At 46.0% G+C, this 24,515-nt stretch overlaps 1 protein-coding gene across 12 annotated transcripts in view; it reads left to right on the top strand.

Annotated features, from left to right (window-relative positions):
• Positions 1-24,515, top strand: part of FAM193B (family with sequence similarity 193 member B) — a 33,578-nt gene that overhangs the window by 2,903 nt on the left and 6,160 nt on the right. For 2 of the 12 annotated variants that reach the window (XM_055324874.1, XM_055324883.1), the window contains 6 exons: positions 605-793; positions 12,513-12,618; positions 13,584-13,812; positions 15,029-15,416; positions 18,692-18,893; positions 19,808-20,047. In XM_055324874.1, the coding sequence (XP_055180849.1) occupies positions 605-793; positions 12,513-12,618; positions 13,584-13,812; positions 15,029-15,416; positions 18,692-18,893; positions 19,808-20,047 (1,354 nt within the window). Of the gene's footprint in view, positions 1-604; positions 794-4,012; positions 4,074-12,512; positions 12,756-13,583; positions 13,813-15,028; positions 15,417-18,691; positions 18,894-19,807; positions 20,048-24,515 lie in introns of those variants that run through there. The other 10 variants (XM_055324880.1, XM_055324879.1, XM_055324882.1 and 7 more) reach the window with 10 other exon arrangements.

Below are 24,515 nucleotides of genomic sequence, written 5' to 3'. Positions count from 1 at the left end.
GAGCCAATTTTTTAAAAACCAAAAGATTCCCACAAACTGGATTTGTGCCTTAAAACTAAAAATTTGGTGTTGCTGTGCCCACATTTTTGCAAGGCAGTAATGTGCAGTCTGAATAGTGTCTGCCCATGATATGAAGGTCACTTTATCTGTGCCAGGCCCTGGGCTAGCTGGGAATGCGAAGTGAATCCGATGTGGTCCCTGCCCACAAAGGGCTCACGGTCCAGAGAACGTGTATACAGTAATTGTAGTTAGGCTAGAAGAGTGGTGATTCCTCTGAGTTCAAGTTTGACCATTCTGGTTCCATCCCAGTCCCTTTTGTTCATTTACAAAACTCATTCACATTTAAATGCAGAACCTTGAGCTAGCCCAAAAGTCCTTAAGTTGTTTCAGGTCACTAAACTCTATTGATCTGTTCACTAAAATGCAAATCCTCACTTACTAAATAAGACTGAAACAGTTACCGCCTTATTAGCAAAGGAAAAAAACATACAAAGCAGATAAATAAGACTGTTTAGTGTTTAGTTATTCCAGACTTGGGGTGAACTCCCAAGTTCAGTTTCTTTCTAGCTTTGTGACCCTGGGCCTGTTTTTTCCTCTCTCTAAGCCTCGTCAGCAACATCATAAGAGAATGTGGAGCAACCCACGTAGCACCGAGTACATCGAGGCTCCTCAGGCAAGAGCAGGAGTCAGAGATAGTGGGAACTGTGCCAGATGGCCATCCAAAGCCTGAGTGTTCTCACCTGCAGTTCTGCTGTCTTTTGGTCGCTCTTGGACCACTGAGCCTGCAATCCAGGTGCACACTCAGTAAACCCTCAGGAGACTTGCCAGACTGTAAACCAGCATTTGGAGCTGGTTGAGCTCAACCTGCCTTTCCCATCTCTCATCTTTCATCTCTCTGCGGCACCCGCTAAGACCTGCTCAGCCCAGCTTAAAGAGACTCTAGAGACCTGGTTCCCCACTGCTCAGAGTTAAACCTGCTCCCTCGAGAGGCTGGAGCAGAGGATCAGTCAGTGTCTATTGAAACCGTTTCATTATGTTTAATCCACTCAGTAAGCATTACGACCTCTGTGCCAGGGTATTTATTTTGGACACAGAGATGAATAAGATAGTCCCTATACCTGGGAACCTCCCCCTTAAAATCACTGCCCACCCAGCCTGACCACTTTCATTGCAAGTAGTAGGAAATGATACCAAGCAGGAGATCTCTGCCACCTGTTTCTTCTCAGTAAGCCAATAAAGATTCATTATGTAGACATGCTAAAAGGCCTTTGAAGATGAAGACTTACTTGCTAAGATTTTTTATTTTTAATTTCCTTAAAATGTCCCAGAGCTATAAACTTAATATCTGATATTAGATGGACTGTTAAGATACTGACATCTTTATATACTGAACCTAGAATTTTTGAGAGCAGTGGCTATGTTTTAATTCATTTGTGGGGTATTTATTGTGCATGGTTCTTATGTGCTCAATAAGTGGCTGTTAAACCAAATTATAATAAAAGAAGTAAAAGTTAGATTTTTTTCCACTTTGTTCTTAGAAGCCTTTACTGCTGGGCCAGGGTGGTAGTCATTCATTCATTTAGGCCCATTATACACACACCACACCCAGTCTCCCTCTCACCAGATCTGGTATTAATTTATTCTACAAACACTAATGGACATCTGATCTGTGCCAGGCCCTGGGCTAGCTGGGGATGCAGAGGTGAATCAGTCTCTGCCCACATGTATATATTATTTGTAGTTAGGCTAGAAGAACATCACTTACTCTGAGTTAAGATTCAAGTCCTAGATCCTGGTATGCAGCCTTTGGAAGAGTTTTAGCCTTCTTAGTTTGTTTTCGCACATCTATGACAGTGATGCCAGGCTCAGATTAGGGTAGCAAGTACTGCATGTTAAGCACTTAGCCCAAGTGGTAGCCACGATTATTATTACAGATATTTGGTATTGAAGATGCACAGATATGATAGCCTATAGAAGACTTCTCAGAGCTGATGCTTCAGGGTTGAGTAGAAGTTCCTTTAAAGGAGAAGGTGGGAGAAAATATCTAAACAAAACAATATAGATGGGACACCTGGGTGGCTCAGCAGTTGAGCGTCTGCCTTCATCTCAGGGTATAATCCTGGAGTTCCCAGATCGAGTCCCATATCGGATTCCCTGCATGGAGCCTGCTTGTCCTGCTGCCTATGTCTCTGCCTCTCTCTCTCTCTCTCTTTCTTTCTCTCATGAATAAATAAATAAAATCTTAAAAAAAAAAAAAAAGCAATATAGAGACCCAGAGGCAAGAACTGCCCAACTCAGGCAGAGTAGCGTGAGATCAGGCTGGAGAGAGATTAGCAGGGTTCTAGAAAGCCACACCAAGTTTGGGCTTTATTCTGTCGGTAGTGAAGAATCAATGAAAGCTTTTTTTTTTTTTTTTCTTTTTTAGACTTTATTTCTTTCAGAGAGAGAGACAGCACTAGCGGGAGGGACAGAGAGAAAGACTCCACGGTTGAGCATGGAGCACAAAGCAGCGCTCAGTCCCAGCACCCTGAGATCATGACCTGAGCCAAAACCAAAAGTCAGATACTTACCCAGCTATGCTACCCAGGCGGCCCACAATGAAAACTCTTAAATAAGAAAGTGAACATGGGGATCCCTGGGTGGCGCAGCAGTTTAGCGCCTGCCTTTGGCCTGGGGCATGATCCTGGAGACCTGGGATCGGATCCCACGTCGGGCTCCCTGCATGGAGCCTGCTTCTCCCTCTGCCCGTGTCTCTGCCTCTCTCTCTCTCTCTCTCTCTCTCTGTGACTATCATGAATAAATAAATAAAATCTTTAAAAAAAAAAAAGAAAACGCGAACATGTTGTTTTTGGGTAAATTCTCTGATAACATGAGAGGAAGCAATCTCAGTGGAAGAAGTAGCTGTGATTACTTGATTCTACCTCTCCCTCAGCCCAGCCTAACTAATCAGATCCCCTGTATTGCTGGACCCTGTCCCATACCTACAGAATTAGTCTCTAGGTCTGGAGCCCAGGAATGTATGGTTGTAAAACTGCCCCAGGTGGTTCTGTTGCATGGCTGGGTCTGTGAACTGCTGAGTTGAGGGTCGCAGAGCTTTGTGGAAGCCTAATATATTCTTCAAAGAATGGACTTCCCAGAGAGGGGAGCTTTTCCATAAGCAAGAATAGAAAGAAACATCTTTAGTTTTAAAAACAAAAAACAGACTTCTCCAGTTGTTGCCCTGTTAATAATATTCTCCAACTGCTAAACATTGTGTATCCAAACGTTTCCCCATATCCACTTGGTGCTGCCATCTCTGTTTGAACGATTGGGATGCAGTGAGTCATGGGACACAGGTCCTGCTTCCAGCATTCTCAGTGTTATAGAGAAGACAGATTTCAAAAACTGGGATACATGATAAGTATTAGGGCATCCCAGAGCACAGCATAGTTAGTTCTGCCTATGGACTTAGGAGAATGTAATACCCAGACTGCCTAAAAAGGAAGAGGCAGTGAGAACAGCATGAGAGCAGGTGTGAGTGCTTTATGAATTTGGGGAAAGAAACTGATATTAGGGAAAGGAGTGGGATGTGCAGAACAGAAAAGGACTAAAGAGAAGAGATCTTGCATCCCAGAAAAGGCCCCATGTTTGTACCTTTTGATTCTGTGCCCGTGGTCCTACCCTCATCCTTCAACCTGTATGTGGATGAACATGCTGCAGTCCTAGGCCATCTCCCTTCAGTCCCTCCCCAGGGCTCTCAGCTCTCCAGCTCCCTTTGTGATTCCCCCTCCATTCTGAAATGAATAGATCTCTTCATCTACTCTGAAAAAGTGATATAGGGAATCTAAGGCAGAAACCAGGGCCCCGAAACACTAAAGGGTCTTACTAGGAAGTGGTAGCCAGAGATTGTGGATGGGGGGGGCATACAAAGGGGCCTTGAAGGTCACCTGTCTAGTTCTCCGTCCCGTGCTTCAAGTAATAACTTTGGATTGGGCAAGTCTCACTTAGTAAGTTTCCCTGTCATTTCTTCCAGGACAGAAGAGGAAAGAAACTAACGGGTATTGAGCACCTACTGTGTGCCAGGCCCAGGCCAGGTACTTTACATAATTTATTTCCTTCTGTCCTCACAACTCTGTGAAGTATGGTTTTATTCTCATTCATAAAAGAGCAAATTGAGGCTCAAAGAAATTGAGTAATAATCCAAGATCATACTGAAATGGCAGAACTTGGGATTTGAACTCAGAACAGTCTGTCTCCAAAGTTTATACTCTTTTACCCATGAGAAATCTGTGCTGGGGTGACAGAATAGGTAATATGATTTGCCTGAAGTTCTAGGTTAATAAGCAGTAGTTTAGGCCTTCCTGTGGATGATTGTACCCAGGCTGCAGGTTCAACAGATGAGCTAGCCTTAGGGTGGAAGGCTACTGGGGTCAGAGACTCTCTGCTTTATTCTTGACTGAGCTTGTACAATCAGAGTGGATTCTCCGTAAACCAGCTAGTGTAAAACAGCTGTTCTTTCAGGAAGGAACTGAGCCAACAGCCTGAGTGGGAATTTTGGGTGAAAGCTCCAGGGCACTGAGGCACTATCACCTCTTTAAGAATTAACTATAGCTCTGATTGCCAGCATTAGAGTGGTCTGAGATTCTTAGCACTGATACCCTTTCATCAGCGACCCAAAGTGATAGAGCTATGCCTTTAGCATAGCATATCCAGGAAAGGGCTAGTTCATCTGTGTCTTTAGATTCTATCCTTTGTGTAGAACAACTGAAATGGAGCCAGGTGGGCTTTAGGCATTTATTCATGTATTCAATGAATGTCTGCTATGTGTCAGATCCAAGCCAAGCCTAGGTTCCTGGGCACACTTAAATGACTAAGATGCACTCCCTGCCTCCAAAGAGTTGTCATTCCACCAGGGACTTGGGGCAGAAAGAATTAGTTCTACTTAGTGTGGTCCAGTAAAAGCTGTATTAACCTTTGACCAAGATCTTAGGGCATGAGTGCAAACTTGCTGAGTAGAACTGAGATGCTGAGGTTTCCAGGGCAAGGTGTATTAAAGAAGCAGTACGAATAGAACCTAAGATTGTCAGGTATTAAGCACAGAAATGAAGCATGAGAGGTCAACTGAGGCCAAGTCATGAAACTCAGGGGCCAGAGGTGCCATGGTAGTGAGCTTAACCAGAAAGGAGCCAGGAAATTAAAGAGAGACCAAAGTAGGAAAGAGGACCTAAAGGAAGGAGATCCTCAAACTGGATAAGTACGTGAGAAAGCACATTAAATAAGCTTACATGAAGTAGAGAAGCCCAGGGTCCTGGTTGGTTGGTTGAATGTGTACATTATTTTGTCACATTAACTTTAACTGTGTGTTTTTTTAATTTGTGTTCCTGCCCAATTCTCCAAAATGAATATGAGGCATCTAGGAGTTTGGGAGCATTGACAGCCTCATGCATGAACCTGTCTTGTTTAAGCATGTGTTCTTGAGGCAGGGATTCTATATCATTTGGTGTTTCCCAGCACTTACCACAATGAGAATGGGCTCTGAGCATGTTCATTGAATGAAGTGAATAGAAGAGTAAGTGGCAGTGACTGGGCTGATGAGTTTTGCTAGACTAGGGATTAATCTTTTTTTTTTTTTTTTTTTTTTTTTTTTGGCTTCTGGAAGGGAATTTTAACTGTTTCTGTTGCCCTCATTCTGCCTTGATCAAAGGGGTTGTGTGCCTTGAGAATAGGGTACTCTAATGGGGTCATTTCAGAATAGGATTTGGAAGCTACTGAAGGGCCACTGGTTAGATACAACATATCTCTTAGGGGAATCCTCTACAAGCATACACAAACTCTTGGGATTAAAAGGAATCCATAAGAGGAATCAGAGCAGGTTTAGTGCTGGATATTAGATCCAGCTTCAAAGCAGACCTTGAAAGCTGTCTGGTCTGGTGACCTTGATTATTCCCGAGCAATTACCAAATTGTGGACAGAAAGGTGAGGTGGAAAATTTATTCATGCCCCAAAAGCTATCCAGATATGCCATGAACTGTATCATTGTTAATAATCACTTTGCTTATTGTACACCCACCAGATGACAGGCACCAATAGAGGCTTTACGTTAGCATTTCTCAATGTTTAGTCTTGGGACCCTTTTATACTCCTCAAAATTATTGAGGACCCAAAAGAGCTTTCCGTTTTTGGTTTCATCTATTGATATTTATTTATTGATTAATTAAGTATTAAAACTGAGAAAGCTTTAAAATATTTTGTTACTAATTCATTTACTAATAATATTAAGCCTATCATGTTAACATAAACAATTTTAATGAAAAATACATTTCCCAAAAAAATAGAAAAATGGTCTCATTTTTATTTTCACAAATTTCTTTGTCTGGCTTAATTAAAAAAAAAAAACAAAAAACGGGATGCTCATATATGTTTCTGTATCCCATCAGTTGCACTACATTGAAGCATATTTTAAAAATCCAGCCCCAGGGCAGCCCCAGTGGCGCAGCGGTTTAACGCCACCTGCAGCCCAGGGCGTGATCCTGGGGACCTGGATCGAGTCCCACGTCAGGCTCTCTGTATGATGCCTGCTTCTCCCTCTGCCTGCGTCTCTGCCCCCCCCCCTCTCTCTCTGAATAAATAAATAAATAAATAAAATCTTAAAAAAAAAAATCAGCCCCAAACAGATAATGTATTTTAATAGCCTTTCCAAGTGATTGTTGATATTCTTTGCAATATGGAATCTGAGACCATATCAATGGATTCTTTATACTCAATTACATTAAAATGTTGGTTTATCTTAGCACTTTGAATGGATTTTTTTTTTTTTTTTTTTTTTTTTTTTTTTTACCAATGCATGATTCTAAAACATCATGCTTTGCTCATTTGGAAAATAGGTTCACAGAGTTATGCAGCTCTTCTAAATGTTTTTCCATTTCATTTTATAATATCAAAAGACTACATGTGTTACTATCACCACTATTTACATGTGTTACTATTTACATGTATTACTATCACCACTTAAAAGTATTGGGAAGTTCGTGATGGTGGATACAAAATTCTAAATTCCAAATTTCCAGAGTTCTGATTTTTGCCTCAAAGCTTGAATTTTGTCATTGGCCACAAACAAAAAGTTGTTTTCCTTGAAGTGACAGGCTCATTTTGTTCATTTTTTTGGGAAAATGGCAGTTTCCAAGTCTGAATAAGTAGTTTGTCATTCTTTCAAGTAAAAGTGATGTTCATGAGAAAAACTGGCTTTCTTTTCCTTTGATTTTAACTATTCTTATCCAGGAAAATCTATAATACCCTAGCATAATGTTTCTCAGGCCAAGACAGAAAAGTCTTGGGCCTGGTCAGGCAAGAGAGCAGAGAGAATGATTTTAATGACTACACACACCAGCCCCCTTGGCTGGGAGTGGCCACAGTCTAGAGTTCTTGACTGCCCTGGAGATCTGCATGCTAAAACTTGGATCCCCTGTGTGAGTAACTTCACACTCTCCAGAGATGCTGATTTTGCCTAGAGTGAAGCAGAATTTAATCTTGGAACTTTTTTTGAGCAGATCCCAAATCTTAAAAAAACTCTTAGAACCTTTCCTTGCTCTTCCTCCATCTTTTACCTAGGACTAGACCTTTATCTGAGAGGCTCTGAAATTTAAACTGAAGTGAGAAGAAATGATTGTTGCCCAGGGCTGCTGGGTTTAAGGACCAGTTCCCTAGCCTTTGTGTTAAGAAAAATGGTTGTTTTCACTCATTTGATAAACATTTATTGTTCATGATCTCGTGTGGAAATATTATGCCTGATGCAGCTTGAGAACAGCTAGTTGAAAGCCTGAGTTGACTAAGGGACATAAGGGGTCATGATTGCCAGGAATTTGAAAAATGGCAGGAGATTGCAGTCAAAGGGAATTCTGAACCGGGATCTTTTCTCTACCAAAGCAAAAATTTACAGAAACAATGATAGTATTGACTAAATATAACATCTCCAGGGCTTGGGATTTTCACCACCTCCTGGCAGTAGTAATGAAAATGTCAGAGAAAAAAGTGCCCAGGCCCCACCAGGCATTGTATTCGGGGTCAGACACCAAGGCTTAGAGTTAAAACAGCATTAGGGGGAGCCCCAATAATTGCCTGGCCCAGAAAGAAAAACTTAAGTATACCAAACTCAGGACAGTCGATAATTAGGTTCCAATGTAGCTTTATTAAGAACAGAACAGCGAAAGGGCCTAGGTAATAGATTTGAGTGTCTACTGCATGGAACACTTGGGGCTAAGCTTTGCATCACTGATGTCACTTAATTCTCTGGGCAACCGAATGCAGTATAGGTGGTGTCATCCCTGCTTCAGTTAGGACCTAATTAGCTTGCCAGGCCCTATGTTTTCTTCCTTTAACTGGAAAGATAGCCTGTCCTGTAAATTCACTTCTGTTGATGGCTAAAATTTATTATGTGGGCCAGTTTGGCTCTAGGAAAAACCACATTATTTCTGTGAATGAGGCCATCTCATTGTAATCCCCAAGGAATGTGATCTTCCACTTTTCATACTTGAGATTAGAACCATTCGAGTGAAGGTCCGGGGGAAGAAGATGGCCTTTCCCTGTGAGAAGCAAAATTTCAAAATTTTAAGCAATGTCTCACTAAGCTGTATTGCCATAGTGATACTTAACAAATCTGATTTAGCCACTATGTGCCCAGCTGAGCCTGTGCCCTGTGCTACACTGTGAGAGATCCAGACAAGAATCAGACCTGATTGGGGATCCCTGGGTGGCTCAGCGGTTTAGTGCCTGCCTTCAGCCCAGGGCGTGATCCTGGAGTCCCGGGATCAAGACCCACATCAGGCTCCCTGCATGAAGTCTGCTTCTCCCTCTGTCTGTGTTTCTGCCTCTCTCTGTGTGTGTCTCTCATGAATAAATAAATAAAATCTTAAAAAAAAAAAAAAAGAATCAGACCTGATCCTTGCCCTCTAGGAACACGACCTAATAGAGGGACAGGAAATGCACATAAATAAATAAAGTGGAGGGATCCCTGGGTGGCGCAGCGGTTTGGCGCCTGCCTTTGGCTCAGGGCACGATCCTGGAGACCCGGGATCGAATCCCACGTCGGGCTCCCGGTGCATGGAGCCTGCTTCTCCCTCTGCCTGTGTCTCTGCCTCTCTCTCTCTCTGTATGACTATCGTAAATAAATAAAAATTTAAAAAAATTGTAAAAAAAAAAAATAAAGTGGAAGGCACAGATGCTATAACCAAGGCATAATATGCTATGGAGATATGGGCAGGAGAGGTGAATTACAAGAGAGACTCTCTGGGAAAGCTTGGATGAAGTTGTATTTAAGCCTTGCCTAGTTACTTACTGGTAAACTTGGGAAGGAAGGGGATTTGAAATAGAGGATCCCCTTTAGTAAAGGCATGAGGTAGGAGTAGGAGAGTACAAAGACTATTTGGGGAACTTAAAGAATGATTTCATGGGGTAGTGGGCAGAGATTAAGTTATCTAAAAGTCACCTTAAATTCATTGCATGTGAAAGATGCCTGTATTATAAAATATAGTGACCGTATTTTCTATAGTTTTCAAGCCTAGTCCTGATTTTAAATGTTGTTTCCTATCACTCCCCTCATGTTCATAATTAGTACTGTATGTTGAGCAACCTATTTTGGGCCTGGCACTGTTCTAGGTGCTTTGTCCATTTATTTTTTTTTAATTTTTTTTAATTTTTATTTATTTATTTATGATAGTCACAGAGAGAGAGAGAGGCAGAGACACAGGCAGAGGGAGAAGCAGGCTCCATGCACCGGGAGCCCGATGTGGGATTCGATCCCGGGTCTCCAGGATCGCGCCCTGGGCCAAAGGCAGGCGCCAAACCGCTGCGCCACCCAGGGATCCCTGCTTTGTCCATTTAATGTTCACAGCCAACCCTACAAGTTAGGACTTAATCCCATTTTACAGATGAAGAGACAGAGACTAGAATAGAACTGGCCCAACATCCTACAGCCGGTAAGTGGTGGAGGCCCAAGATTAGTGGCAAAGCCAGAGTTATTTCCACTGTACCCAGTGCCTCACACAGGTACCTTGGCACTAAGTACAATCACACTGATCATACGTTTAACTTAAAATAATTCTATATTTGCTTTTAAAAGAAAAAACCACTTATTGAACATTGTCATATATGTTATACATTTGATATCTCGGTTGTGCCAAAACTATATATTATAGTACTTCACAGACCATACAGAGAATTTCAGAATAATTTTGCTTACACAAGATTTTTCTCTTATATAGTAACTTTAGAACCTAGTACCCAAGTGAAATGAAACTCTCTTGTAGTAAAATTACATGTCCTAGTGTTTTTCTTAAGAAGATGGTCACCATCAGTGGAAAGAGGCTTGGGTGTTGGCCTCACCTCCTCCCTCTGGAGTTACTATGGTACCTTATACTATGAAAAGTTTCCTGGGGAGACTTCTCAAAAAGGCCTCTTTTGGGCAGCCCGGGTGGCTCAGTGGTTTAGTGCTGCCTTCAGTCCAGGGCCTGATCCTGGAGACCCAGGATTGAGTCCCACGTCAGGCTCCCTGCATGGAGCCTGCTTCTCCCTCAGCCTGTGTCTCTCTGCCTTTCTGTCTCTCTGTGTGTCTCTCATGAATAAATAAAATCTTAAAAAAAAAAAAAGGCCTCTTTTGCTTCAACTTCTCTGAATACCCTCCTTCTCCATCAACCTCCCTTCCTTTCCATGAGATACCACCAGTGGGTTAGAAGCTATATCCTTTTACAGTTAAAGTTAAGCAGCTGCCTTGTCCACTCAAACGTTCCTTGACAGAAACCTTTTAGGCAGTATCTCACATAAGTTCCACGTATAAGATTTCTCTCTCTCTCTCTCTGTTACTCTTTCTAAAGGTGCTTATTCTTCCCCAAATGTTTCATTATGCTTCTAGCACTATTACTTGGTTCCTTTCTTTTTCTAGAAACCAGAGACCCAGGTCAGTGTAATTGTAACATTACAGATTTAAGGATACCCTGATGCCATATTGTGAGAAGGTGATTTTATTCGAGAAAGATGATGGCATTTATTTTCTTGGTAGGATGAGGATGATACCCTTATTCCTTTGCTTAGGCCTCTGCAAACACCTGTTACCTAGTGGTGGGTAAGTTTGGAAGGTTTATCAGTTAATATAACTATTGCATGTAACACACCACCCCCAAAACTTAGTGGCTAAAAACAACACCATTTATTATTTCTCAAGTTTCTGGGTTGACTGGGTATTTCTGCCAATGGGGCTGGCTTGGCTGGACTCACTCATGTATCTGATCCACTGGCCAATCAGCGAGGAAAACTCAGATTTCTCCACATGTCTCTCACATCCTGCCAACAGCTAGCCTGGTCATGCTCTTATAGTAGGCATAGGTTCAAGAGCGAGCAAGCCCAGCCATGCAAAGAAGCAAGTAGAAATGCATATACACTTTTCAAGCTTATGCTGGCAGCAAACTTGCTAACATCTCATTGGCCAAAGAAAGTGACATAACAAACCCCAGTTGCAGAGAGCGTTCTACAAAGTTGCAGAATAGTCCTGGAAGCAGTGACATTGGTGGTATAGTGGTGAGCATAGCTGCCTTCCAAAGTTGCAGAATATAGGAAAGCCACTAATTGGGGTCATTAAATGAAATCAGTCTCCCAATCAGTACCCCTCAATGTGACATAAAAATCTAGACTTATACTTCTATGTCATTTGTCCTACAAGAAAAAAAAGTCCAAATAATAATTACTGTGTATTGGGCCTATACTTTGAGCATGCACAGGGCTAGGCACTTTCACTGTTTATGCACTGAGTCTCACATCAACTCTGCAAAGTAGGTAGGAAATAAGAGCTCTGGAAGTCAAATAACTTGCTCAAGGTCACCCAGCTAATGTATGCTCAGGCAGCCATTAGAATGCGGGTCAGGGTGACTTCCAAAAGCCCAGGTTCTTTTTCACCATACCTTACCACCTCTCAGAAGCACCAGGGTCTGCTTTACCTTCTCTCCAACTCTGTTTTCTACTGAATTGATGCTTTCTGATTAGCTCTACAAACCCCTTCTCCAAAATGCTGCTGTGATCTTAATGGAATTGTGCAGCTTTCAGGAAACCCATATGTTTTCCCAAACTCAACATTAACTGAAAGGGTCTCTCCTACCCCCAGGGTCTGTGGACTGTACAGACAGCCCAAGAATTGTGGCCTCTCCCAGACATACCAGAGAAGGAAGAGGACCATTCTTTAACCTTCAAGATTTGGAGATATCCTGGCATTTGAGCACGAGCTTTGCAGTCAACCAGGGTTCATATCCTAATTTAGCCACTCACTAGCTCTGTAACTTTGGGCAATGTACTTCTTGAAATGTTTCTTCATCTTAAAAAATAAAATAAGAATAACACCTAGTTTGCAGAGCTATTACAGGACTAAAATTATGTATAGAAAGTGCCTAACCCAGTGCCTGGCACATAATAAGTGAAGTTATTAGTGTTGTTATTATCATTTCTAAGCAGAGCCTTTCCCTTCCTGGGAAACCCTGTTTCTGTCTGTTGGACAGGTTCCCCCCACCTCCACCCAGTCTGTGCAGACTTGCTGCCTGCTATGTCATCGGGAACGCAAAGGCTGGGAAGAAGGCCCTTCCCAAAATGGACTGGTGTTGCAGGGTGAGAAGCTGCCCCCTGACTTCATGCCAAAGCTTGTCAAGAATCTCCTAGGCGAGATGCCTCTATGGGTCTGCCAGAGTTGCCGAAAGAGCATGGAGGAAGATGAAAGGCAGACAGGTCCAGAGCATGCAGTGGCGGTAGGTAACGGCTGAGAAGGGGGTCGCTGAATGCAGAAGGGCTGCCTGCCCAGAGACATCAGGCTCTTGATCTGTTCCTTCCCTGTTCTCTCTGGCGGCTCTCCTCCGGCAGCCCCTGCACCCAGACCCTGAAGGGCTGCTGGGCTGTATCCACACAGCAAGTAGCGGCTTGGGTTCACAGTCAGGGCAAGAACAGAGAGGCTTCAGGCAGCCCCCCCTTGCCCCTGAGGAGAGCCTGTGCAGTGTGAGGGCCTGTTTGCAGGTACTGCTGCTGGAGATTCTGCCTGTTTTCTACGTCACCATGCTGCCTTCAGCTCTGTGGCAGCTTGAAAGCCAACCAGTGTGATGCAGAGGGCAAAGGTTGGTGTGAAGGTCTATTGTGGGCCTCAAGTTAGAAGGCCTCCAAGATGCCCAAGAGCCATCTAAGTAGCATCTCCTGAATTACAACAGTCAGACTTTCTTTGTTTCTCATTCCCCTCTAGTCCCCCTCTTATACCCCAGGATTGTGTCAGCTTCAAGACTCTTGACCCTTCCTTTCCTTGGCAGCTCTCAGGACTCCCCAAAGGCCCATAGTTTACGGGCAGTCTGTATCTCTACCAGAGTCACTCTCACCAGTATCCACACACTTCACTTTACTGGGAGCATCACTGCTCCTCCCAGCAAAGGCCTGATTCGTGTCTGCCCTTGCACCTGGAGTTGTGGGAATTATACTTTGGCCATGGCACAGGGCCTGGAGGAGGAGGTGCTACTGAGTAAGCTAAGGCAGCAGAGGGTTGGCTCTGATGTTTGCTGTTTTACCATGAGCCTTTTCTTCCCCCCTCTCTCCAGATCTCCTTGTCACACACATCCTGCAAATCACAGTCTTGTGGGGGTGACTCTCATTCCTCTTCGTCCTCCTCCTCATCGTCCTCGTCCTCCTCCTCCTGCCATGGGAACTCAGGGGACTGGGATCCCAGCTCCTTCCTGTCAGCACATAAGCTCTCGGGCCTCTGGAACTCTCCGCACTCCAGTGGGGCTGTGCCGGGTAGCTCACTCGGGAGTCCTCCTACCATCCCTGGTGAGTTTCTGAGCTCGGGAGAGAGCCAGGCCACATAAATGCAGAGAGCCATGTTTCCCTAACCACCTCACTAGACAAATCAGGTCAGTTATTAAAATAAGTAAAAGGGGAGCTGTTCTGATGGAAGCGGGGGTACCTAGCCCTTGACTGTCTCCATGGCAGTCCTTTCCCCAGAACTCTGAAGTTGAAAAATATTGTCATTGGCTCTGATAGCTCCCTTCAGATGCAGGAGGGAACATGGTAAACACTGGCTGAACAGAAAGTGGAGTCTGGGAGTGTCCTTAGGGAGTTTGGACTTTAGCCACCTAACATCTGCAGGGAGGACTGCACAGAGGACCTAGCTGCTTTTGCCATCCTAGGCCTCCTGTTTTCCACCTAAAGGACAAATACAAAAACATTGTACTTCTATCCACAAGAAGTTGACGGTGCAGGCTGCCAGGATTATTAGCCAAGTTCACAGCTATGTAAGCCTTCTTTAGACCCTTGAGATAACCCTTAGAGACCCAACAAAAAGTCTTGGGTCTTTGAAGTATTGTGTACATATTCATTACTGTCTCTTTCTAAATTGAGGACCTGAAACTTGTGTAATGCCATATGTTAACTATGCTGGAATTAAAATAAGAATAATAACAAAATTGAGATCTGAGTTCTCCAAAAGGGTGCTGCTCCCAGTATTGTGAGAGTTGAGTAGAAGTTCATTTATTCTGATGCATAAGCCAGATAATCATCAAAGCCTTTCCTACTTCTCTGAAATCTGGGTTACCCCAGAGTCTGGCACACTCTGGCAGCCTCAGTCCTCAAGACCCAGAGGCAGAACTTTGCCCTGCTGCTCCACTGGCTTCTGTAGACCCTTTCCTGTACCTGAGGAATGCCTGCAAGCAATAAGTCCTAGAGAGACCCCAAGAGACAGAACACACAGCCCCTGTTTGTGCCACAACCAAGGTGATGTGGTCTTCCATAGGGTGGGCATTCCTGGTGCCTCCTCTCTCAGATCTGGCACCTTGAGTCTGTCCAGCCAAGTTGCTCCCTGCAGGGAAAACTCTCCAGCCTGAGGCACTGCTAGACTTTCCCAAAAGCTCACATGTGCTGAGAGGCTGTCCCCAGACAGGTTCCCTGTGGTTAGAGTAAGCAGGATGTTGTGGCAGTGAGTCCTTGGGCTTTCCTTCCCAGGGTCTTGGCTCTCACTCTGACCCCCTTCTTCCCCATCCATCCACAGGTGAGGTTTTCTCTATCTCGGAGCACCACCGGCACTCAGACCTCACTGCTCCACCTAACAGCCCCACCGGCCACCACCCGCAGCCAGCGTCACTGATCCCATCTCACCCCGGATCCTTTGGCTCACCACCCCACCCACACCTGCTGCCTGCTACCCCAGCAGCACCTTTCCCTGCCCAGGGTTCAGAATGCCCAGTTGCCGCTGCTGCCGCCCCCCACACCCCAGGGGCATGTCAGAACCCTCACCTGCCCTCCACCAGCATGCCGCTCCTGAAGATGCCTCCACCATTCTCAGGGTGCAGCCACCCCTGTAGTGGGCACTGCAGTGGGCACTGTGGTGGGCCTCTCCTCCCACCTCCCAGCTCTCAACAACTCCCTAGCACTCACAGGTAAGTGAGCTGTGTGAAGGGCTAACTCTCTGCTAACTTCAACTTTGAGTCCTAAGAAGCTTTACAAAGCATACCTTTGGGGTAGAAATTAAAAGGTAGATTCCTTGGGTACTGGGGTGGCTCAGTCGGGTGAGCATCTGACTCTTGGTTTCAGCTTGGGTCATGATCTCAGGGTTGTGGGTTGGAGCCCCACATTAGGCTCCATGCTCAGTGCAGTCTGCTTGAGATTCTTTCTCCCTCTGCCCCTCCCCCACTCACACTCTCTCTTTCTAGGACAGATAAATAAATCTTAGAAAATAAAAAAGGTAGACTGTATGTCTTTTTTTGTTTTTTGTTTTAAAGATTCTATTTATTCATTCATGACAGAGTGGGGGGGCAGGGTCCCCATAGGGAGCCCAGTGTGGGTCTCAGTCCCAGGACTCCAGTATCATGCCCTGGGCCAAAGGTGGGCGCTCAACCACTGAGCCATCCAGGCATCCTGACTCTATGTCTTTTGTATAGTTTTTACAATTATAAAAGAAGTAGATGTTTATTGTTTTTTAAAAACTTGGAAAAATTCAGAGATGTCTAATGAAAAACAAATTTCTTCACAACCTAAAGACAAACTTTTCTTTTTTTTTAAGATTTATTTATTTTGAGAGAGCATGTCCACATGAGCAGCATGAGGGGCAGAGGGAGAAGAGAATCCCCAGGCAAGCTCCCCAATATGCGCAGAGCATGATGCAGGGCTCAATTTCATGACCTTGAGATCATGACCTGAGCCAAAATCAAGAGTCAGAGGTTTAGCCAACTGAGCCACCCAGGTGCCCCTAAAGATAAACTTCTAACACTGTGGTGTATTTTCTTCCTGATGTCTCTGTATATAAAGTAGGTCTGTGTTTATACATTCTTGTATAGTTATTTTTTAACATTATAGATCACTTTCCGAGTTAAAATTTGTTTTTAAGGTTTTATTTATTTATTCATGAGAGGCAGAGACATCGGCAGAGGGAGAAGCAGGCTCCCTGTGGGGAGCCCAATGCAGAACTCGATCCCAGGACCCTGGGATCACCACCTGAGCCAAAGGCAGATGCTCAACCCCTGAGCCACCCAGACACTCCCATACCCTCCCCCTGCTGTTAAAATTCTTCAAAAAACTTTCAAGTGACCAAAAATGTTTTATTACATACCTCTAGCATAATTTATTTCATCATTCTCCTATCCGTGGACATTTGGGGATTTTTAGTTTTTGGCCATTAAGAACAAGGCTGTAGTTAACATCCTCACACCGAAATCTGATGTAAGTCCAGAATTATTGGCTTAAAGATTCCCTGAAGTAACTCTAAGTCCTGAGAAAGTTTATATTAATGTATATATGGAAGATAACATTCTTTGGGGAATATAAATATGTGTATTTTTGTATTATAAATCAAGTCTGTATTTAATCTGCATTTATATTTTGTCATTCTAAAATCCCACCACCCCAGTACTAAGACTGTTAGCAGTTTTCCCTACAGGTCTTTCCCACACAATGGTGGTGGTGTCCATAAAGTTTCCAGTTTTTCATTGTCCTGTTTCACTCAGCATTCATTGTTTGGCTCCTGTGTGGTCTTCTGGGCCTCAGCCGAAGGCTGGAGAATATTCTGCATAGTGTAATTCACTGTTCTCCAGTTACTTATGATTGAAGTCATTCCAGTATTTTAACATTGTGTAAAAATTCTCTCTAAAGATGTTTTTGCCTAAAGCTTTTTCCCTTTGGGTTTTTCCTCCTTGGAATAGATCCCTCAGAATGAAAAACGTTCTCAGTTTAAGGAATGAGAGGATGTTTTTTGAGAAGGATTCTTAACACATTGAAAATTTGCTTTCCAAAGGGCTCTCCAAATTGATGTAACCACCAATACTAGAGTGTTAGTTTCTTCATATTCTCAGGAGCACTATTAAAATACTCAGGTATTTTAATTTTGCTAATGTGAGTGAAGAATGGTCAGTTTGGATTAAGCTTCTCTGAGTACCACTGATAATGGTTCATGCCCCTCCATTTCTGCTCCTTGCTCAACAGACTACCCTGGGAGCCAGACCTCCTCACTGCTCCTCATCCTGCCCTTTCTCCTGGCTCCCATTCCATGTCCCCAGCCCCCAAGCATTCCAGCTTCTGATAGTCAACCCAGGGCTCTTGCTCTCCTGGCTCCAGTTATGGTACTTTGTGGGCCTAGGTTTTTTCTTACCCTGGAAAAATAGTCTATATTACATGATATCCCCAGTGCTTCTTAAAGTCCAGAGGCAAAGCAGTACAATGGGAGAGCATGAGCTTTGCACACAGGCATAGGCTGAGTCCTAGCCACTCCTTGGGCAAAGCAGTTAAGCACTCTCTCCCTTAAGTTATTTCTGCTGCAGGATGGGAATAGAGAACAACTTCTATTTTGCAGGACGTGGGAGACACTTAGAAATAATATGCTAACATACAGTATTACACCCAGTGCTCATCTCACCTCATGCCCTCCTTAATGCCCGTCACCCAGTGATGAGCACTGGGTGTTATACTATATGTTGGCAAGTTGAATTTAAATAAATAAATAAAAGGGAAAAAAGAAATAATATGCTAACCAGAGTACCAGGCCCAAACAGTAAATAACTCATAAGAGTCTAGCCCACTAAGCACGTTTACTTTCCTGACTTTAAGGCCCCATGGCTAAGGCAGCTCCACCCACTGGGGCAGACTCCGTCTAAGGACCTTAGAGGATGAAAGGAAATTGACCTTGTCGACCTCCTTCGGATGCTCCAGGAGAGCTATCAGCCCTCTAATCTGTTTTCAGACACCTACTTTCTGAATACCTGCTGTGTATACTGTTATGCTGCACATGCACACTGGGACCCAAAAATAGAAGTGGCATAGCCCTTGCCCTTAGGGAATGCACAGTCTGGTCTGAAAGACAGGTGGGCAAACAGACCATCACAGTCAAGTGTGGTATACAACAGGATAGAGAGATATACACACGTACTATGTGACCCTCCTTCAGAGTCCAGGAGGGTTACTCAGTGGGTGTGGGCACGGGAGGCATGAGGTTCCTACCTTTCCAGAATAATACCATTGAGCTGGGCCTTAGGGACAGTCAGGGTATTGGCCCTGTTCTTGTGAGAGGCACTGATAGGGTTGACTGCCTTGGGCTTTGTGTGGGATGAGACAGGCAAAGGGTAGTCAGGACAGCAGTGGTGGGGATGCTTCCCCCAGGCTCCTGCTGCAGCTTGCTCCTTTCGTGCCTTCCCTCACCTGTGGGCTTATCTTTCTCCCCCAACAGCAGGGATCCTGGGTGCAAAGGGCACAAGTTTACACACAGTGGCCTGGCCTGCCAGCTGCCCCAGCCCTGCGAGGCAGATGAGGGCCTGGGTGAGGAAGAGGACAGCAGCTCAGAGCGCAGCTCCTGCACCTCATCCTCCACTCATCAGAGAGATGGAAAGTTCTGTGACTGCTGCTACTGTGAGTTCTTCGGCCACAATGCGGTGAGTGAGCCTGCCCAGGCCAGAGGGCTGGGGGCCAGTCAAGGTGAACCAAGGAGCACTCCTCTCCCCAGAGGCCTCCCCCTTGCTCATGGGGATAATAACCACACTGGTACCCTCTGAGTCCTCACGACCTGCGTCCACTAGCTTGATCCTTACAGCACATTTGTGAGGCAGGGATTTTTAAACACTTTGCTACCTTTGCTTTTTCATGGTTTCTCTTAAAATTGACTTTTTTTCTTAGGCAAAAGGAAAGGAAATGGCAGAGACAAAGCTGTGATTCTGATGAGCATGCATATATGTATAATCACAGAGAAGCGAACACTTGTGTGTGATGAAGGCAGAATGGAAGCAAAGGCTCTCAGTCCCCCAAGCGTGAGAGCTAGCAAGGGACAGGCCATGAGCACAGACGGCTCAGGCACCAGGCAGGAGGCTCAGGGCAGAGTACATGCTGTCTCCAGACAGAGGGCGAAGGCAGCTCAGAAGTCTCATAGTGTGAAGAGGAAAGGGCCGCTGACTAGGGTAGAGCAGTTGAGGACAGAACTGGTGAAAGTAATTACACTGTTAGTCACTTTTAAGCCAGGGGGGTTTATTCTCATTTTAGAGATGACAAAATCGAGGCACACAAGACTCAGTGACCTGCCCAAGGTCATACAGCTTGCAAGTGACAAAGCCCGGGCTCAAATCTGCTTTCCTGGCTCCCAAGTCAGTGTGCTCAGAATGCTGTTACGTACCTCCCACTCCGCCCACTGCTGCCTCAGCTCTGAGCCTGGCCAAGGCTGAAGCCACTTGGCCTTTGTGGCTATGGTAGAGAGAACAGTTGTCTCGCTTCTTGCCACACATTCGGTGCCAGCGGGTGGGAGTGCTCCGGGCTTCCCAGGCCCAGGGTGTAACGTCAGCACCTCCCCCTCCCCCAGCCACCCGCTGCCCCGACGAGTCGGAATTATACAGAGATCCGGGAGAAGCTCCGCTCGAGACTGACCAGGCGGAAAGAGGAGCCGCCCATGAAGGGGGGCGCCCTGGGCGGGATCCCTGGGGAGCCCGCCGTGGACCACCGAGATGTGGATGAGCTGCTGGAATTCATCAACAGCACGGAGCCCAAAGTCCCCAACAGCGCCAGGGCCGCCAAGCGGGCCCGGCACAAGCTGAAAAAGAAGGTGGGTGTGGGGGGGGAGCCTAGCTCTACCGCCTCTCCTCCTTGAGGAATCCCTTGCCCCTACCCCCAGGACTTTTGGGGCATGGATGGTGCTGGCTGCCAGAAGCCTTGGCACAGCTCACTGCTATGGGAAGGTCTGAATGAGTTTGGGAGGCGTCAGGGTCAAGAGAGCCTGGGGCCAGGGATTGGAGGAGAGACGAGTCTTGGCCTCAGAAGTGCTTGCTGGATTCCTCAAAGCAAAGGACTTGCTTCAGTCAGTCAGTTGTGTATTCATTCAGGAAACACTTCTGCAAGTACCGGGAGCCAAAGCATGACACAGTTTAAGTTCTCACCCTGGAGAAGCTCAGTCCAGTGGAGAGACTGACATAAAACTGGACGAGCACATTAGCAGGTGTCAAGCCCTGGCATGAGGGAAGCCCCCCATCCTGCCAGGGAATGCTGGAAATGGCTTACCAAGAGGCTGACTTCAGAGTTGAGTTGTAGGGAATGAGTTGTGAGTTTAGGTTCATCTGGAGAGTTGTTCTGGCAGCAGGCATAGGACATGAACAGCAGTTTGGGGTAGCCAAAGCTCAAATAGAAGAGAGGCAGGACAGCTAGTAGAGATGAGAAAGGGTCTCATAGGTCCAGCTGAATAGTTCTGACTTGATCCCATAGCTGAGGGGATGTCACTACAGGGCTTTTATCAAAGGATTCACTTGGTCAAATCTGTATCCCACCATGACTATTTGGCAATATGGAAGGTAACTTGGAGGGGTGACACTCTGGGAAGGAATACAGAGGCCCAGGGAAAGCTGATGGATGGTGGGTCTGGAGCAAGGGAAGCAGACATGACTGGCTCTGGTGATCTGATTATGGAACAGAGATGAAGGAGTCAGGGATGTCTTCCAGGTGTTTGCTTGGGTGACTGGCAGGATGGTGTGCTATTCGCCAATCAAGGATGGCATTGGCAGAAGATGGAATTCAATTGGGGCACATTGGCTCAGAGATTCTCAGGAGACATCAAGGTGGAGATGGAGGTGTGGGGTGGGAGTTGCCAGCTTGGAGATATAATTGAAGCCATGGGAATGACCCAGCCCATGGGATGAGTGAGCTCCTCAGAGGGCTGAGGAAAGAACCCAGTGAGCTATTCCTGGATAGCCCTGCTCCCAAGCAAGCCCAGGGCTGGGCGGCTCGTCCCCTGCCACCTCATTACCTCTTCACCTGCCTGCCCCCAGCTGCATCTGCACAGTGCCACACTCAGGAGCCCAGCAGGCGAAGATTTGGGTTTGACAGACAGCTAGCACCAGGTCCTGGGTGGTCAAACAGCCCTGGTGCTCTGGAAAGCAGCAGCAATTCTACATCTTTTTCCACCCCAAAGGACAAACCAGGAACCTTTCCCTGCAGCCTGAAGTAGTAAGCCAAGGGGTCCCACCACTGCCTTCAGAAAACGGTCAGCACTTTCTCCCATTCAGTGTTGGCTGACCACAAGTGTCCAGTGGGCAACAGTGGTCTCTAGCCTTCCTTGGCTTTTTAAGGCAGTGGTTCCCAGTTAGGTCCCAGCGAGCAAGCACACTTTGAAGTTCCTAGGCCTGTTACACTTTCCATAAATCTCTGCCCACACAGCCCTAACCCTTTGATGGTAATGCTGGTAACACTCTTCTCTCCCCTCCTTTTCCTCCTGGCAACTTCCTTCCAAGCTCAGACTTCCTCAGGTAGCTCCTTCTACTGTACTGCCACTCTACCTTGCACATCTCTCTCAACTGCCATTTATCACACTACTCATTCAGAACCTTACTGCACAGCTTCTGCCTATCCAGTCCAGTCTAGAGACCAGAGTACAGCAAGGCACCAGGCAATTGCAAGGTCATGTGATAGGCAGTCATGGTCAGTATCTGTTTATGCTTCAGCCTCCTCTCTGTTGTCCTTCTCCTACCTCTCAAACTTAACCATGATCTGGCTGTCCACCAAAAATACAGCTTCCCCTGGGAGCCATCCAGTGGAGACTGCTCATTCTCTCCCATCTCAGGAGACCAATAAAGCTGAGTATCTTTCCACTCCCTTATACCATTTCCAGACCATGACTGTCTCTCATGTACTAACCCCTGCTCCTTTGAAACTGATCCTGATTCTGTTATCTACAATCTCCCAGCCACTCCTCTTCATCCACTGAAGGCTGTCACCTGCCCCTTTCTCCACTTCCAAGGCCATAGAGATCCTCTGACCATCATTCACTCACTGTCTTACCAGTACTCTCAATTCCTGGCCCTGTTGCCCTTCCATTACACCCACTCAAAAACTTGTAGCCCTCAGTTTGACCCCTCTTTTACACCTCGAGGAAAGTGCTCGATCCCATCTGTCTGTGGTACCCAGGACACATGGTCTCCCACTTGCCTGAGCCCTCACATTGCCTAGCAGGCCTCAGGTAGCCCCTAGTCTACTTGTTCTTCATCACTTCTGTTCACCATAGCCCCTTTGTCAGACCTCCAAATTCTTCTCAAACCTCCAGGCATTCCCTACCACACTTTTCTTATTAGATGACCTCACTTCCTATTTCAACAAGGAAAAAGCCAGTGGACAGGCACTCTCTCAAACATCTTACTACTCTACCTGCAGACTCTCTTCTAGTCATGAGAGAAGAGTTACCCCTTCTGCCTAAGGCCATGCCATCCTTTCCTGCCACCTCCATCTGACCTCGGCTTCCTGGGCTGGCTCCCATCAGCATGTCACTGTGTCCTGAGTGTACGGCCTCTCTCTCTCTCATCTCAACTCTTTACTCCCATCACAGCTAAATTTCTTGAAAAATGTTGTGTGCATTAACTGGCTTTCCAGTCAGTTCATTGCAAATCGTTTTCCTCTCCCTCCCCTCCACAGAACCACCAATGACATCTTTGTTAAGTCATACTCTCCTGTCCCATCTTCTTTGTCCACTAGGCAACATCTTACCTTTTGTATTGGTTGTCCTTTTCAAATATGGTTTTTTTGGCTCCTCTGTCCTCAGCCAGGTGGGGGCAGTGGAAGAACAGCAAGAATACTGTGTCCTCCAGATTTCTCACCTTTTCTGACCTCTCTTCTGTCTCCTTCTTGGACTCTTCTTCCTTTTTCTGACCCTCCCCCTCAAGGCCCTCTCCCTGGCAAAGAAAAGCTCTCTAGACAGTGTTGTTCCTGGTTCACTATGTCTACCTTTTCCTCCCCACACTTCACATTGACAGCTTCTGCTGTCCAGCTACTGAGCAACTCCTCCCAAATGTCCTACTGGTACTCAGACTGAGCACATCCAACACTGAGCTTGTTCTCTCTCTCCAAGGAGGCCTGCTCTTACTTCTCTGTTGTCTGTCCAGTTAATGGCACCACCATCCACCCAGTGGCCTGAACCAGAACCCAGGGTGCCATCCTGGGAGGAATGCATCGTGGTGATCGAGAGCAGCGGGCCTTGGAATCGGACCTCAGTTTGAAACCTGGCTCTACCACACTTGCTGGATGACCTTGGGCAAATCACTTCACCTCTAAGCCTCAGTTTCTTCATCCACAACATGAGAATAACAGTAGAGCCTAACTCAGATGGTTGCAAGGAATGAAACAGTGATGCACAGAAAGGCTCAACAGAGTGAGCGCACTTGGTCAGGGAAACGGCAGTGGCACCAGTAGGCATCAGTGTTGCTTTTGTGACTCATCCCATTTTTCTCACCTGTCACTGAGTCCTGGCCCTGTGACCTCCCAAAAGCTCAAACCACCCACTTCCCTCCACCCTACTGCTGCAACTGTAAAAGCCTTCAGTGGCCACACATTGCCCTCACTGTCAAACCCAGACTTGAGCTTGGCCTGCAGGGCTCTTCAGCCCCTGCTTAGTTTGCCCACTCCATCTCTCTCCCTGCTGGCCTTCCCACCCCTCATTCCTAAAAGAAACCTGGGATCCAGCTCTCCCTGTGCAAGTTTGCATTCCCTAAAGATTATATGGGCCCATTCCCCAGTCTTTACACTTGCTCCTCCTGCTGCCGAAAAAGTGCTAGTCTCACCTTCCAGGATTATCCCAGTCACCTTTCAGGACCCAGTGAGATACTCCCTCCTTTGGGAAGCACCCCTGATGGCCCAGTCTGGGTTCCCAGAGCATCTTGTGCTTCCCTGTAGCTCTTGTCACTGTCATTCAGAATTCAACAGCATGTTTGCATGTTAGTCTCCCCCAGCAGACTTCTCATGCACAGCTGAATTCTGCAGAGCCCAGCCCAGTGCTTCACAGTCAGTGGTCAAGAAGTGATCGTCAAACAAGATTGAAAGACCTAGGAACTGCAGATCACACCTGGGTGTGCTGAGCCAGCTCTGCCACTTTTCTAGCTGTGTGACCTTGGGCCAGGTCTTTATTCGTTCCAGAGTCAAGTGTCCTCATCTGCAAATTGAGGATAATGGCACAACAAGGGCAGTTGTGAGGATTAAATGAGATGTGAGAAGGATCAGGCTCGTGGCGCATAACAGAAAGTGTGTTCTATGTTCTCTCA

Source organism: Nyctereutes procyonoides, unplaced genomic scaffold, assembly GCF_905146905.1.
Source record: "Nyctereutes procyonoides isolate TBG_1078 unplaced genomic scaffold, NYPRO_anot_genome, whole genome shotgun sequence".
Taxonomy (NCBI): Eukaryota; Metazoa; Chordata; class Mammalia; order Carnivora; family Canidae; genus Nyctereutes; species Nyctereutes procyonoides.
This window is presented reverse-complemented; position numbering and strand designations above follow the sequence as displayed.